We start from the raw sequence: 17,197 nt of genomic DNA on the forward strand, positions 1-17,197 counted from the left end.
TTTGGACAACTTTGGGATTTTCGTCAACTTCCTATTGAGATCTCTTTATCAGTGAAAAACCAAAATTATGTTTCATTTTGTAGGGTCGATATTGACATTCATAAGTATGATTTTTAGTATTGTAAATGAATTAAAATTTAAACTCCCTCCAAATAAACAAATGCTTCAACTATATTCCAAGAATATTCATCATATACATTTACATGAAAAATGGGAGAACAAGAACACTAGCATGGAGCTGAAATTCAAGTTGTTATAGAGGGGATCCAGACAACTTACTAGATGCATAATACTTATTTGATGAAATTTTAATAATTTCACTCCAAATTATAGATAGCAATTTTATTTTTCTTAATAAACTATTATCGTGCTTATTGATTTTATTGAAAGACTAATGATGGTTATTTTTGTTTAAATTTGTAATAAAAAACATTACATTACATCTGACAAATGATTGTTATCACTTCTTATGAAGAAATCAATTTAACCAATAGGAATCAACACAAAAACCAAAAAAGATATAAAGAATTCCTAAAAAATTTGATCGTGAAAGGAAATATGAATATTTTTTTATAAAAATTATTTTAAAGAATCATGTAATTATTATGGATAAACAAAATTAACATCTAGAAAAGAATATTAGTGTAACTGAAATTCTAAAATAATAATACACTGAAATTCTAAAATAATAAATATTTGTGTAAGGATTAAACAGGAAAGGACATGCTTATAATATATCTAAATTATAGAGATGTTTATGTATTTTGCTCATGAATGAATTGATTGGCGGCCGCAGTTATTCCCGCTCAATTTCACGTTTTTATTTTTGAAAGGATTTCGTCGCCACTCGATTTTATCGTGCGCGGCGCGGGTGCTTCCAAACACTTCAATTCAATTTAAACCCTTCTTTTCACCCGCTACATTGTCATTGTGATTCGGTAAAATCCAAATCAAATCCAATTTCCAATAAAACAAAATTGATTAATTTTCCAATAAAATAAATTTTAAAATCCCCTGTCCTCTCATTCAAAACTATTTTTTTTTAAAAGAAAAATTAAATTTAAACTCTGACGACCTTCTTCTCCGTTTTCTCGGCCCCGATTCATCCTCACTGATAGTTCCTCTGCTCTAAAGAAGACGAAACAATCTCTGTCTCTGTGTGCGTGCGTGCGTGTTTTCCTCCATCTGTCTGATAGAATAATATCCCAAACCATCGAAAGGAAGCAACGGAGAAAAATAAAAATGAAAAGCGTTGAGAACCAAATATTGCTCTCTTTTGTTTGCATAGCCATGTGTGAGTTCTGACACATTCTCTTCCCCTTTCGCTGCGTGGCTTCTTCGCTTTGGTGGTTTCTACTGAGTCACTAACTCGGTCAGCGAGTGAGAGAACTCAATGGCTTCTTCCTCGCGCGCAAGGAGTAGCTCACCGTTTTCTTACCGAAAACCTTCGACTCCTTACTCTTCCACTTCTTCGTCCTCTTCCTTCACCAACGGAAGGTTAATGCCTCGCTCCAGCTCTTCCTCCACGTCCTCGTTTTTCAACTCCGGAGGCCGATCCATGACTCCGAGTCGCGGTCGCAGCGAGTCGGCGTATCACGGCTCGCGCGGTTACGCCGCCCGTTCTCCGGTGGCGTTCGGAGCTGAGGAGCTGATTGCGGAGCCGGTGGTGGATTCTTCGAGGACCGGCGATAGCATTTCGGTCACGATTCGGTTTAGGCCGTTGAGGTAATTAATGCTTAGATCTGAGGTTGTGCTTTCAGATCCATTCGCTGCGCGATTGAATCGTTTGATTTTGGTATTTCTGTTATCCGAGGATTGAATGTCACTACTCACTGAACGAGTGAATGGTTCGGTTGCAGTGAAAGGGAGTATCAGAGAGGGGACGAGATCGCATGGTATGCCGATGGCGAAAAGATTGTCAGAAATGAGTATAATCCAGCTACTGCTTATGCATTTGGTATTGTTTTTATTGTCTTCCTCGTGTGATGTTATTGTTATCCGTTCTGATTGATTTCCCGATCAGTCAAATAGGCTTCTACTGGAAAATTGACTTTGATCTTGCTTTCAGCTTAGAAATTGTGAATGTTAATTTTAGAATTCTGATTTAATTTGTGGCAGATAGAGTTTTTGGACCACATACCAATTCAGACGAAGTGTATGAAGTGGCAGCAAAACCTGTAGTGAAGGCTGCCATGGAGGGGGTCAATGGTATGGAATGCTGGTTTTTTTATTTAAGACAAAATGACAATGTGATGTGAGCAGAGTCTGATTTTGGTACTATCAATTCATTTTAATGGATTGACGAAAGCTGCTATGGTTATATACTGGTTTAGGCTCTACTTGAATAACCAGGTCGAACTGGTTAATTGTATTCTGGTTTAGTGTTAGAGTGGCCAATGGATTTGGATTCAGTTGAATTTGGAAGTTATTTTCTTCTTTGTTGTTAAATAATTTTTTTGGTGGATGAAAGATAACTTTATTCTAAACATTGCAGGAACTGTGTTTGCCTATGGTGTGACAAGTAGTGGTAAGACACATACTATGCATGTAAGTGTCATTCCTTGATTTACCGATTTGATTTTCCTATTTGTTTTCATTTGATGTCTTGTGCTGAAAATCCAAGTGTCATGTATCTCCTTTCGTCAATCACCATGTTGCAAATTTGCAACTTGTGTGTCATTCAAATTATACAGATTTTCTTTTCTTCTAGTGTTGGTTATTTGTCAAACAAGGTTCGTGTCAACAAGTTAATGATTTTGTATTGATTTATATTTTTCAACACAGCAGCACATATGCCATTTGACATCTATTGCTTGTAAACATTGAATTTTTTATAATTTTTTCTTTTTCTGGAGAATAAAGACAATATTATTGCTCCAGCCGTTGTTTGATGTTTCTGTAGCCAAGGATACCTTCTCGGAAGGTTTATTTCTCGGTGATGTTTAAAGGGTTTTGGTCCACTTATGGTTGACATAGTTTCTCTGGACACTAGGGAGGATAGATAGTTAACTAGTTTTTGGTATAACACAATCTGGTAAACTGCCTACTAAGCACTTATGTTAGTGATAAATTACATGTGAAAGTGTGAAACAACTTGTAGGGTTAGGATAATTTCTGCTGGAAATTGAAAAATGTCATATTAGCAGTGCTGAAAACTTGCAACTAGAATTATGATTCTGTTTAAGTTAAAAGGTGTGTGTATAAAGAATACATTACAAGAAAGTATAGGAATTTTGTATTCTAATGCGAATTAGCTCTGAAAATCACATTTGAACTGAACATTTGATTTGAGATTAGAGCCTGAGTTGAAACATCGTCTGGCTGCCAGTTTTTACCTTGACATGTACAGTGTGCATTCTTTATAATAGATGCACTTTTAACTTCTTATTTCCATCCAGTATATGTAGTTTTGATAGCTTATTCTTGCTACCCATTTAACATAGCCTTAGAATAGCACTTTCAATTTCACTCCCACTTGTTGAACTGTAGAAAGTAAGATGTTATAAAGTAACTTGGTCTCAAAGAAAATCTGTTACCGAGCTCTAACATGATAAGAAATCTTCTTGGGTGACTTGTACTGCTCTTTATATGCATGTTACATAAGGCTTATGAAGGATGGTGATACATTATGGTTAATTGCATACTTATTGTAAGTTGCAGTCATTTGTATAATCTATTAGTAGGTCTATTGTAAAAGTTTTAAATTTGGTATCATTGTAGCATGCTTTTGCTTGGTAATGCTTGATTAACTTATAGTTCTGTTTACAATCTTACCACATTTTTCTTTGTCATGTTTCTTGCTTCTGTCTTAAAATACTTTATGCCTTTATACTGCATTATCTAATTGATACTTTCTGTATAGACATGATCTCTCCAGTTATGTCTCTAAACTCTAATTTTGTTTTCAATAATAACGTGCAGGGAGACCAAAATTCTCCTGGTCTCATACCACTGGCTATAAAGGATGTTTTCAGTATGATCCAAGATGTAAGATTATTTTGCAAGATTAGTAGTTGTTGATTATTTAAATTACATATCTGGCCTTATGCCATTGCTGTCATTATAAGTTTATGCTTTAATGTCATGTCAGATCGCTGTATCTTTTGTTAATAGTTTCTCTGTGTGTATCATGTGTGTCACTCTCTTACTTCCTCCTGTAAATGGCCATCTCTGTGCTCCTTTTAGTTATTTACAAGTATACTTGAGCTCTATGTTCTGCTTGATAGTAGTTAATGGTTGCTGCTTCAACTTGACTTGATTTCCAAAGTATTCCATCTTAAATATATTTTACATCATCTTGCTTGGAGTGTCTAATTGTATTTTTACTGCAGACCCCAGGAAGAGAATTCTTACTCCGAGTGTCATATTTAGAAATATACAATGAGGTAAATGACAGAATATCGTTGGTTCCATCATTTTTGTGCTGAACATGGTCTAGTACTTGCCTTAAATTTTTCATCTCGTCTCTACCACAATGTGGCATTGATTGTCAGCTTGTTGCTTGTTATATTGTCTCTGTGTGTTAATGTTTTTTTTAATAAAGAGATTTTTGTTATTTCTTCTTGGTATCAGGTGATAAATGATTTACTTGATCCAACTGGCCAAAATTTGCGAGTTAGAGAAGATGCACAGGTTTCGTATATTCTTACTATTTCTTATCTAAATTGAAATCTGTTTAGAGTACTTGGTTCACTATTTCTATTCTATCTTTAAATGATGAGTCTCTTACTTTATTTTCATTTGTCTTTTTATACACGAATACTGATATTTCCAATCATCTTGGAATGTGGAATGCAAGTATTATTTATGAACTTTAATTTAAAATTGCTTTGGTGAGATCATGGATGATAAATTGGTCCCTGGTGAATTCTGATTTTTGAGTCTCATTATTCTTTTCTCCGCCCTTCTTTTTCTACCCTTACAATGTAATTGTGATGATGTTCATTCTTAGAAGATTTACGTTTTTGTTGTTTTGTGTTTGTATATTAAAACATTCACTTCTATGTTGAAATAACTTGTCATAGTTTCTATTAAAGAAATGAAAATGAAAGCATTTGTAATTCAAATAAAATTTAGGAAATTATTGCCAATTTTGAAGTTGAAACAATATATTTTCTTTCTGTAGTCTGATTGGGTATGTATTTGAGTTTTTATGTTGGCTTGTTTTCCAGGGAACTTATGTGGAGGGTATAAAGGAAGAAGTTGTTTTATCTCCCGGACATGCACTTTCTTTTATTGCTGCTGGAGAAGGTACTTATGTTGAGATGATAGTAACATGTTTCCTCCCATTTGTTTTCAAAATTATATACTCCCTCCGCCCCTATTTATAAGACATTTGTTGACTAATTTACGTTTATTAAGAAATAAGAAAATTGGTTAACTTTAGGTATTAGCATTAAATTTGTTTGTAATTATAATATTTTTCTAAATTTACCCTTAACATTATTGGGAGCCTATTCGTCTTCTCCAATCTCCATAGGAGAGAGAAAGAGACAGTTCAGAGTAGCATTCAATTATGGATTAAAATAAATAAAGACATTTTAGTCAAAAAAAATTAATGCACAAGACAATTGAAATGAAGTCTTATAAAAAGGGACAAGAAATTTTCAAAACAATGTCTTATAAATAGGGATGGAGGGAGTATTATATATTATCAGAGTCTTTTGACTGATGGTGGTCTGAGAAACATTCTTTAATAAGTTCTTTTTTCTTTTAATATGGCAGAGCATCGTCATGTTGGATCTAACAATTTTAATCTCTTTAGCAGCCGGAGTCACACAATATTTACACTGGTAAGCATGCTTGATTTGGTAGTGTTAAAATTGTTATCAAACAACTCCTTTCTACGCTTGCTTCAATTGTATAAAGAAAATAAGAAATAATATCTGAATCATGCCTGAGGCTTTAAAGTTTTAAAAATGCTAACATGCTACATGCATGCATGTATATTCTTGTGTGGATTGCTGTATTTGCCTTTTCTGCTTGCTTGTTAAAAACTGATTGATGATTGCTTCACAGAAATGTTTAATGATTAAGTAATGTATTTTGGCTTTCTGTCATGGACATCTTCAGGTCAGCTGTTTATTATTACCTTTTTTTTTTATAAAAAAAAACTTAGCTCTATTGTTATTGTTATCCAATACATTTGCAGATGATAGAGAGCAGTGCTCATGGTGATGATTATGATGGAGTCATCTTCTCTCAGCTAGTATGTGAAAATTATTTATTGCTTCCCCAAAATCTACATATTTATACTTATTGGACAGTTATGTCCAACGTCTTTTTTGTTTGTTTTCTTCTTTTAGAATTTGATTGATTTGGCTGGATCTGAGAGCTCAAAAACTGAAACAACTGGATTAAGAAGAAAGGAAGGATCTTACATCAACAAAAGTCTTCTGACACTTGGAACTGTAGGTGTTACACAATTTCTGTTTTTGTCAATTGCGTAGTTTTGTTATGAAATTTTGTTTTAACTTCAAATCACTATTTGTAATTTCTATATTTTTGGCTAGGGAGAGGTTATGTCATTTTGTTTGCACTTGAGATGACTGGTTGTATGACATGCAATATCTTTGTAAAAGATACACTTATAACTGCATGGAATTAATTCATTTTAAACTTCTTTTTTGGGTAAAGCAAGCAACCAGAAAATAATTTTATTGACAAATCTAATTCTGTTAAATGTTGATAAAACAAGTGTCGGACCAACTGTTAGTGAACAGTCCTGCATTGTAGATAGACTAGTAGTGCATAGGCTTCTCTTTTTGTTTTGGTGGGAATGGATTGGATTAAATAGTATACCTTTTTAAATTTTTTTTCCCTTATTTTTGGGGGGGACCATATATTTATTCTTGGTTTTGTGATTTCATTGTGAAGGTTATTGGAAAATTGAGTGAGGGGAAGGCATCTCATGTTCCATATCGAGATTCAAAGCTAACCCGCCTCCTGCAATCTTCTCTTGGTGGACATGGCCATGTTTCAGTGAGTTCTGGGTTCTACACCATTTTTAATGATTATATGGTTTAGTTGTATTTTTCTGTCTCTTTTACTCTGTATAGTTGCTGAGTTATTCTATTTGAATATGATTCTTAAGTAAGGCTATGGCTATTCTAGTTTCTTTTCTTTCACTTTATTCCTGCAATGTTAGATTGTCTTTACATAAGTACCACTTTAAAATTTGTTTCAATGTGAAAATTTCAGCTTATATGCACAGTAACTCCAGCATCCAGTAATATGGAGGAAACTCATAATACCTTGAAGTTTGCCAGCAGGGCAAAACGAGTAGAAATATATGCGTCACGTAATAAGGTTTGCTGAAGCTAGTGATTATCTATAGAATTGCATGCCTATTAGCATGAAAGGTTCCTGATTCACTGTGGAATTATTTGTTAACAGATTATTGATGAGAAATCTCTAATTAAGAAATACCAGAAAGAAATTTCATTCCTCAAACTAGAACTTGATCAACTAAGGAAGGGGATGCTAGTTGGTGTCAATCATGAGGAAATTTTGACCTTAAAGCAAAAGGTTTTTAGCCTTCTCTGATATTCATTTCATATTGTTGTTGTTAGTTGTTACACTTGCTCTCTGTGATTGTGTAACCATATTTGCTTCTCTATCATATAATATATATGAGTAGTTAGAAGAAGGTCAAGTGAAAATGCAATCAAGATTGGAAGAAGAGGAGGAAGCCAAGGCTGCTCTTATGAGTAGGATCCAGAGGCTAACCAAACTCATTCTGGTTTCCTCAAAGAATGCAATTCCTGGATATCTAACTGATGTTTCCAACCATCAGCGAAGTCACTCTGTTGGCGAGGATGATGTGAGCTCACCCTTCAGTGAAATAATGTAGATTGTCTTTTTACTATCTTTTTCAGTTTTCATTCTGAAAGTGTGTATACTTTGAACTCCTCACTCTACAGATTGAAAATGAGAGTCAGAAAGATTCTTCTGCAGTGTCATCAGATCTGTTTCATGATGTTAGACATAAAAGATCATCTAGTAGATGGAATGAAGAGTTCTCCCCAGCTAGCAGTACTGTTACTGAATCAACACAAGCTGGTGAACTGATCAGTAGAACAAAATTGACAGTGGTATACTCATCATCCTTCTCTATAACAGTATCTGTTATTTTTTTAATATTTCATATTACCTCTCTCAATTTTTGTTTTCAATAAAGTTCTCAGAAAGCTGGCATGGCATTGAGATGGGATCAGTCTGGAGTCTGGTTCTACATTTTGTCAACTCAGTAACTTTAGAAAAAATATTTACTGAGGGTCAAGTTGGTTTTTTGCCTTTTGTTGATGTCAATGGCCTGAGTGATGGAGTAGGACTATAGAGCATGTACACTCCAATCCAAGTTAGAGCATCCTAGGGCAGGAATTTATGTAAGTAGGATTGCAATCACATCATTTCAAAACCTTAGTCTAAAATACCTCCACCAAGAGAGTTTCTTAAGATGGATTGATCATGTATAAGAATAAAGAATGACATGACCAATGGTGGTGATCCAATAGAATTAGACGGGACGGGAGGCTATCAAATCTAATGGTTGTAATGAGTAGTTAATCTTAACCATTAGATTTCAAGAAAATAAATGGTGAGATGAGGAGTAACTTTCAAAGAGTTACTTTTGGAGTAACTTGATCCCTTCTCATACGTTTTAAACTATGAGTTGGCAAAACAAGTTAACTATAGGATTCACAAAACAAAAGCATAAACCATATGTGTTACAAGTCAGAACAAAAATAAAGCAATGATAATATGGTACAGCCAAGTAAGGTATGCATGGTAAGGTGGTAGTTGTGTGCAGCCTTTGTTTTAGAAGAATGAATACAGAGCAACAACATAACCAAACAGGATGCCTGAATGACTCTAAAATCCCTGTTTCAGAAAAATGAAAATAAAGCAATGGAATAACCAAATAGGGTGAACTTGTTAGTGCTCCTTCTGTTTCTTTTCTTTTAACATTTTAACCTTATTTGACTTTTGAATTTCTCTGATGAGAGTTGGTGAAAGAAAAGCAAAAAAATAAATAAATAAATTATTGAATTGTGCAATTCATTTCGATGATACAGAATCACAACAATTGTTGTCAAATTGTATTGAACTGTGTGATTAAAATCACTTACTGTGAGATTCTAATAACTATGGTAAGAATCACCATTTCTGATCCTTTGAGAGTTACAGGTCCATTTTACTAAAATTGCTTTGATCTTTTAAATACAGAATGTTCTTTGGATGTTGTCTAGACACAATTGTATTTGATTTTGGTTCCTTACTTTAAGTAGTTGGTTGCTGTATGCTTTATTAAAATTTTTAATTGGGACTGCTAATTGAATTGTAGGGTGGGATGACAACATCTGATCAGAAGGATCTTCTTATTGAACAAGTCAAAATGCTAGCCGGCGATATTGCTTTCAGTACCAGCACTCTGAAGCGCTTGATGGAGCAATCGGTACATGACCCTGAATGCTCCAAAATTCAGGTATTTTGCCTTGCTTTCAAACGTCACACTGAAATATGTTGGCGTAAATGCAATAAGAAATTATTAATCAGTAACTTCCTCCCCAATCTTTTTATTTTCCTCAATGGTGATGTCTCCAAATACATGTTTGTAGTTCCTATAATGTCAATCAAGTTTGTTTGATGTGTTTACTGATGCCAAACAATATTGTGCAAGTGTTCTGATTGCCTTTACATTTACAGTCTTCATTATTGAAATGCTTGTATTTTTTATTCATATTCTTCTTGAAAAATGCTGTCTTAATTACAGATTGAGAATTTGGAACGTGAGATCCAAGAAAAAAGGAAGCAAATGAGGGTGCTAGAACAAAGATTAATTGAGACTGAAGAATCTCCTGTGGCTAATTCATCACTAGTTGAAATGCAGCAGGTAGTGATGTTGGTATTAAAATTAATAATATAGATTTGAAGGCTGCATCTTGTAAATGCTTTGATAAGGCTCATTTATACCTTTTCTTTATGTTTGTTGTTACAGACAGTCACAAAGTTAATGACTCAATGTAATGAAAAGGCCTTTGAGTTGGAGGTGAGTAGTACTTTAGCTTTGTTAGGGTGTTCTTCAGCTGTCCCTTTGCTTCCAAAATTGTGCCCCCCTCTCCCAAGTATTTGGCAATTGCATTATACATGTTCAGCATACTCCATAGTCAACATTGATCATTCTTTCATATAAATTAATTTGTCTTTTTAAAATATTTGTAGCTAAAATCTGCCGACAACCGTGTCCTTCAGGAACAGTTAAATGATAAGGTACGTGCTTGATTTTTTTTTTGTTGCTATTTTCTCAACATTTTGACCTTTTTTTTTTCACTTTTAATTTAAGCTTAGCAAGTTTACTTGGATCCTTATGTGTCATCCCTTTCTTTTTAGTTTTACCTCGCTGAAGTTAAAGATGATGGAAACCTCATAAGTGTAAAAGTTTCTATGTTGACCATCACCCTCTTCGATTCTTCTTTTGTTAACAGAGTTCTGAAAACAGAGAGTTGCAAGAAAAGGTGAGGCAGCTAGAGCAGCAACTGGCAGCAGTTAACAGTGGTACATCGTCAGTGTCTTCTGAACAGTGTGCATCAGGAGAACACATTGATGACATGAAAAAGAAAATACAATCCCAGGTAACTGGGAATTTGTTGCTTTTGAAGTAGCACATTTGAATGGTTTATATGTTTTTTAATTCCATTCATTTGGTTTCTGTTTGTTTCTCTTTCCTTCGTTTATATGATTTTTGTACCTCCGCCTTTTATCAATAGTTATTAATGAAATCCGCTTTTAGGGTTGATATTTTAAGTCATTCAAGGCTTCAGTGTTGCATTATGTACTAAATTGACACTTCTCTTCCCTACTTTCAGGAAATTGAAAATGAAAAGCTAAAGCTAGGGCAAGTTCACTTGTCAGAAGAGAATAGTGGGTTGCGTGTGCAGAATCAGAAACTCTCTGAAGAAGCTTCTTATGCCAAAGAACTGGCCTCTGCAGCTGCTGTGGAGCTGAAAAATTTGGCTGGGGAAGTGACAAAACTTTCATTGCAGAATGCAAAGTTAGAAAAAGAATTGATGGCCGCGCGAGACCTGGTCAACTCTCGTAGTGCTGTCATGCAAACGGTTAATGGTGTCAACCGCAAGTACAACGATCCAAGAGCTGGAAGGAAGGGGAGGATTTCTAGCCGTGCTAGTGAAATTTCAGGAGCTGGTGTAGATGATTTTGAGTCATGGAGTCTTGTTGCTGATGATTTGAAGATGGAACTACAGGCAAGGAAACAACGAGAGGCAGCTCTGGAAGCTGCATTAGCCGAGAAGGAATTTGTGGAAGAACAGTACCGGAAAAAAGCTGAAGAGGCCAAGAAAAGAGAAGAAGCCTTAGAGAACGATTTAGCAAATATGTGGGTCCTTGTTGCTAAGTTAAAAAAAGAAGGGGGTGCTGTCCCAGAATCAAACATCGATAAAAAAAATGATGGTGCAGAGCACATAAATAATCCCAAAATTAATGACGTTGAAAGTAATATTGTTCCCAAGGAACAGCTTTTGGATGCACCAAAACCAGATGATGAAATGCCCAAAGATGAGCCCTTGGTTGTTCGCCTCAAGGTAACCCTATTCTGCAGTTATTTATACTTTTCTTTGTCCTAGAAAATTTTGATTTGATTTTCTTTAGTTGGTTTTGAAATTATAGGGTTTTAGGTAGGGACGAACGAAAAGAGAGAGAATCAAGACCCTGAATAATGGGATATTTAATTGATATGATATGATTGTGATACAAAATACTGACCCATTAATCTTGACTTCAACTTATCTTGCTAACTAAACTATTATAGGTATTGTCTTTATATAGACCATTCTAGTCAATCTATCTCTTTCATGTCTTTAGAGTGATTAGCATAAAAAATATTAGGAGTGACAACCTTTATTTTAGGTGCATCTATGCATCCAATTAGTTTAGACTAGGGAGTTTAAATGAGCACTATCAATATCATAATCCTATTCTTTTATTGAAAACATACCAAAAACATCAGTGAAGTATATCCAACCTATATTAGGAAGACATACAAAACTGACCAAGAATATTTCTCAATAACTTTGAAGTAAATATATGAATGAAAATGGATAGGGTCGGACACGGGTAGGGATTACATGGATTGCATGCTGCCCGCTTGTTGGAGAAAACTTTTGTCTGTTGTTCGCCATTTGTTTGACAGGTATCTGTTTGGTTAATATGGTGGATTTTTTTATATCTGTAGGTATTAATGAATACCTTGGATACTTCAAATTAAACAAAAGAAAAACATTTTTTTCAAAAAGGACTTTTAACATCAAGCAAAACTAATGAATTAAAAATCAAGAAAAAAAACAATACAACAACAACAACAACAACAACGCCTTATCCCACTAGGTGGGGTCGGCTATATGGATCAACTTCCGTCATAATGTTCTATCAAGTACCATACTTCTATCCAAATCATTAAGTTCGAGATCTTTTTTGATAACCTCTCTTATAGTCTTTTTGGGTCTTCCTCTGCCTCGAATTGTTTGTCTTCTCTCCATCTGGTCTACTCTCCTCACTACAGAGTCTACCGGTCTTCTCTCTACATGCCCAAACCACCTAAGTCTATTTTCCACCATCTTCTCTACAATAGGCGCTACTCCAACCCTCTCTCTAATAACTTCGTTTCTAATTTTATCCTGTCGAGTCTTACCACACATCCACCGCAACATCCTCATCTCCGCTACACCTACTTTATTTTCATGTTGGCTCTTGACCGCCCAACATTCTGTTCCGTACAAAATCGCCGGTCTTACCGCAGTCCGATAAAACTTTCCCTTTAGCTTGATCGGTACCTTTGCATCACATAACACCCCCGAAGCTTTTCTCCATTTCATCCATCCTGTTTGAATGCGATGATTCACATCCCCTTCAATTTCCCCATCATCCTGTATTACAGACCCAAGATATTTAAACCGTGTGACTTGAGGGATAATATGGTCTCTTATTTTCACCTCTGAGTTAAAAACCCTCCTTCTTTTGTTGAACTTACATTCCATATACTCCGATTTGCTTTTGCTTAGGCGAAAACCATGTGTTTCTAGAGCTTGTCTCCAAGTTTTCAACCTCTCATTCAACTCCTCCCTCGACTCTCCAAGGAGGACTATGTCATCTGCAAAAAGCATGCATCTCGGCGCTATCTCTTGGATTTGTTCCGTGAGGACATCCAGAATTAAGGTAGAAAGGTAGGGGCTAAGGGTTGACCCTTGATGTAAACCAATTGTGATGGGAAAATCGTCTGACTCTCCACCCTGTGTCCTAACACTAGTCGATACCCTATCATACATATCTTGGATAGCTCGAATATATGCAACCCTAACCCCTTTCTTCTCTAGAGCTTTCCACAGAATCTCTCTAGGCACTCTATCATACGCTTTCTCCAAGTCAATAAAAATCAAGTGCAAGTCTTGTTGGGCCATGCGATATTGCTCCATCACCCGCCGTAATAAATAAATCGCTTCCATGGTCGACCTTCCCGGCATGAAACCAAATTGATTCTCAGTAACTTGAGTCTCCTTTCTTAATCTCCGTTCGATCACTCTTTCCCATAATTTCATGGTATGACTCATGAGCTTGATTCCCCTATAATTTGTACAATTTTGTATATCCTCCTTGTTCTTATAGATTGGCACTAACGTGCTTCTCCTCCATTCCTCCGGCATGCGTTTTGACCTCATAATTTCGTTAAAGAGTTCGGTGAGCCACTCAAGACCTCTATCTCCAAGAGTTTTTCACACTTCAATAGGTATGTTGTCTGGCCCCACCGCCTTACCATTACTCATTCTTTTCAACGCTTCCTTTACTTCCTGTTTCTGAATCCGACGATAGTACTTATAGTTCCGGTCCTCTTCTCTTGTGTCTAGACTGCTAGAGTCATATCCATATCCATCAAGAAAAAAAACAATACAAAAGAATTAAACATAAATCCAAAGTACAACTATAAATAAAATTACAATATCTCAAAAGCATAAATATAAAGAAAAATATAGATTATAATAAATTAAAAATACATAATTCAATAAGTCTAAATTACAAAGTCGTTAATGGTTCCCTCATCACTAACTTTACTTTTGACACTTAAAACAAACAAGATCAAAATAAATGTCAATAACAATTAATATAATGATAGTTAGAATATGGAATAAAATATTAAAAAACTACTAAGTACTAACATCTTCGTTAACCAAATCTTCTATAATTGTATTCAGTTTCATTTTATCCATCTTCATTTTTAAGGAGCCTGAAAAAGAAAATAAATTCATTAGAAAATTGTAACAATGAATCAATATGAATATAAATGTTACTTTTGTAATATATATAGGGTATTTGTGTAATTTAACGGGTAGTGAGTATCCACGGTACCAGTACTATGATACTCACCCTATCCATTAACGAGTGGATAAAAGATATCCATATTTGTCGACAGCGAGTATCCATTTAAAGTATCTATCATTTATTTATAATAAATTTTATCCATAGATATTTGCATGTGTAGATTTTTTTGTCATCCCTAAGTAAATATAATAACTAATTCCTTATTGTAATGATAGTCACGAGAAAGGCAAATAAAAAATTGATCTCTTGCAATCATCCAATAATAAGAAACAATTAGATTTCTATGGATATAAATTGGGACGAATCACTTTCTTTAACTTAATATATCTAATTACTATTTTTTTTTTCTGTAAAACATTAAGATGCTTTCGCAGCGTGCAATTGTGTTTCTGGTTTATATTATGGTCAAGTGCAGAATACAAGTCCTAAATCCATTTAGATGACAAGATTTACTAATCCTAATTAAGGAAATAAATCAAGAAATATGGATGCCTTAATAGATCATTTGAGACACTTCAAATGTTCTAACATACATCAAAGATATTGCTAGATGTTCAAACTGTTAAGACACCCGAGTGTAACTTTCAATCTCTGTAATTTTCGAATTTGTTGGACAGGGGATGGTTAGGTCTGAGAAAACAAATAATTTTTTGATATTTACTGCAAAAGTTTATAACTTATGCTGAAAGGTCTTCAAAGATTCAGTGAGATTAATGATTTCAGGCGCGCATGCAAGAAATGAAGGAAAAAGAACTCAAGTACCTTGGGAACGGCGATGCAAATTCCCATGTTTGTAAAGTATGTTTTGAATCTCCAACTGCAGCAATTCTGCTTCCATGCCGACATTTTTGTTGTAAGTTTCTTCCTAACTTTGTCTGAATCTCTTACCCTAAAAATTTCTTGGTGATTTTTCTTTTTTGGATTTACAATTTTTGTCTGAATATTTTTAGCCTGTTGTTTCATCTTGCAGTGTGTAAATCTTGTTCACTTGCTTGTTCTGAGTGTCCAATATGCCGCACAAATATTACAGATAGGATTTTTGCTTTTACATAACAGAGGTCCTGCCATTATCTTACAATATTTTTATGAACTCTATTCAAATGCTGTAAAAACATTAACGTGTTTCATTTTCGGCCTTTCATTTGTTGCAGGGCTCTATCCCATTGAATTAATATACTCCATGCTGTTACGGGTGCAATTCTTTTATTAGTTTGCCTGTATGTAAATCCGTTTAAAAGATATATCAATATCTTCTTTCTTTTATACTACCCCAGGGGAACTGTATTATAGGGGGGGGGGGGGGGGGGGGGGACAAAGGGGTGCGGAGAAAGAATGTAAAAAGAAAAAGGTGTAAACAGCACTGCTGAAGTACATGTGCACAATATACGTTTGTTTTATGTAATCCAGCAGAATTTTGTTGCCCATCCTCTGTATGTTCTTTGCTGAGTGTAAGAGCTGTGAGATTTCTTACTGATTCTCTCCTGCTGCAATTTGTGCATAATACTGTCTCACTGCGATACATACAGCTTCTTTCCACTTCCGAGTTTTATCGGAAGTTTCACACCCGACAAGGAATTTCACTACCTTAGTTCCATTATAGTTATGACCACCGTTCACCGGGACTTCGGTCAGGTCACCAACTTCCTTGACGTTCGGCATGAGTCTCTTGCACAAAAGTTATCTATAGTTTGTAATATCATTTAAGGATAAGAAGGGATATATAATAAGGTACTAAAACTATTACCGGGCAGCACATTAGTGATATGTCTAGAATCTTGAAGGATAGTAGAGATATACGCAGAGGATTAGGCAAGGTACTATAGGCTATGGATTTGTTTTTTACATGGTTATTCAAGAAGACTCTATTCCTGGGGAGATCTCCTTGAAGAGGGTGGTTGCCCACGATCACCAATTCAAGACTCCTAGCCTATGTTTTGGAAAGGCATACATTTCATACGTTTAGATTAAAATTTACGTTGATAACTAAACATAACACATGGTTAAATGGCATTGAACCTCCTGAACTCATGTTCAGGCGGTGAAATTCGGGATTATTTACATATATTTACCCAAATTCTTGAGAAAAAACTAAGAAAAAAAATTAATAATTTTTTCGTAGGTTAAAATTAGTAGAAGTTTTAAAACTTTTTTAAAAGATGATTTTTAACTTATATATAAACTGATTTTGGGAGAAATTTATTTAATTTTTTACTGATCTTATTCTAAAAATCCTTTTAGATAAGCTTATCTAAACAAATCGTATGCATTTAATCATTAGTTACAATCTCTGTTGCCAATAACACCAATTACACTAGGTGAGTGTTTGTGAATAAGTATGAACATCTTTAAGGGTTGAATTGGTTGTGTTCAAACATGAAAGAAAGGAATGAAAATTTTCAAAATTGTGTCATCTCATATTTTATCTCCCTATTTTAATTTAAATATTATTTTTCATTTATTTCCATTCCATTCCAACCGATCAAATCCACCCTGACTAATTTGGTAAAAAAATATTTAACTAAATAATCTTCGTTTGATGCGCTTTATTAATAAAAAAAAATATTCGTTGATCTAGAAAGAAGGAATCGCTATCGTTTTACAGGTGATATTCTTGACTTCCCGTTTTGACTAAATTGGAGATGGATTCGGGGATTCAGGTTGTAGGTATATTAATTGAAAATCAATCCTAGTTATGTTAAACGCTAAACGCTAACCTCCACCTGATGTAATTGATTTCAAATTGAAACCATGTCTCCCCATATCTCTTTTAAAAAAAATGTGAAACCACATGCATCTGCTATCGAAGATT

General features: G+C 34.7%; 1 protein-coding gene across 2 annotated transcripts; it reads left to right on the forward strand.

Annotated features, from left to right (window-relative positions):
• Positions 1 to 1,053: 1,053 nt before the first annotated feature.
• Positions 1,054 to 15,862, forward strand: LOC114408439 (kinesin-like protein KIN-7D, mitochondrial). 2 transcript variants are annotated; one of them, XM_028371482.1, is made up of 25 exons: positions 1,056 to 1,725; positions 1,860 to 1,957; positions 2,119 to 2,208; positions 2,495 to 2,547; positions 3,922 to 3,987; positions 4,332 to 4,385; positions 4,573 to 4,632; positions 5,172 to 5,250; positions 5,725 to 5,792; positions 6,152 to 6,208; positions 6,306 to 6,410; positions 6,877 to 6,981; positions 7,201 to 7,308; positions 7,396 to 7,527; positions 7,640 to 7,822; positions 7,923 to 8,093; positions 9,347 to 9,487; positions 9,776 to 9,895; positions 10,001 to 10,051; positions 10,225 to 10,272; positions 10,488 to 10,634; positions 10,869 to 11,600; positions 15,112 to 15,241; positions 15,359 to 15,446; positions 15,540 to 15,862. In XM_028371482.1, the coding sequence occupies exons 1-24, from the start codon at positions 1,394 to 1,396 to the stop codon at positions 15,439 to 15,441; spliced, it is 3,213 nt and encodes a 1,070-aa protein (XP_028227283.1). In that variant the 5' UTR covers positions 1,056 to 1,393; the 3' UTR covers positions 15,442 to 15,446; positions 15,540 to 15,862. The 2 variants fall into 2 exon arrangements, with proteins under 2 accessions (XP_028227285.1, XP_028227283.1); XM_028371484.1 differs by lacking the exons at positions 15,359 to 15,446; positions 15,540 to 15,862 and having other exon boundaries at positions 1,054 to 1,725; positions 15,006 to 15,117.
• Positions 15,863 to 17,197: the final 1,335 nt, after the last annotated feature.

Source organism: Glycine soja, chromosome 4 (genome assembly GCF_004193775.1).
Source record: "Glycine soja cultivar W05 chromosome 4, ASM419377v2, whole genome shotgun sequence".
Lineage (NCBI taxonomy): Eukaryota > Viridiplantae > Streptophyta > Magnoliopsida > Fabales > Fabaceae > Glycine > Glycine soja.

Coding starts and splice junctions, on each gene's coding strand:
- LOC114408439 (XM_028371482.1), top strand. CDS start 1,394: ATGGCTTCTTCCTCGCGCGCAAGGAGTAGCTCACCGTTTTCTTACCGA. Junction 10,635..10,868: donor AAAAGAAAATACAATCCCAG/GTAACTGGGAAT, acceptor CCCTACTTTCAG/GAAATTGAAAATGAAAAGCT. Junction 15,242..15,358: donor TCCATGCCGACATTTTTGTT/GTAAGTTTCTTC, acceptor TTCATCTTGCAG/TGTGTAAATCTTGTTCACTT.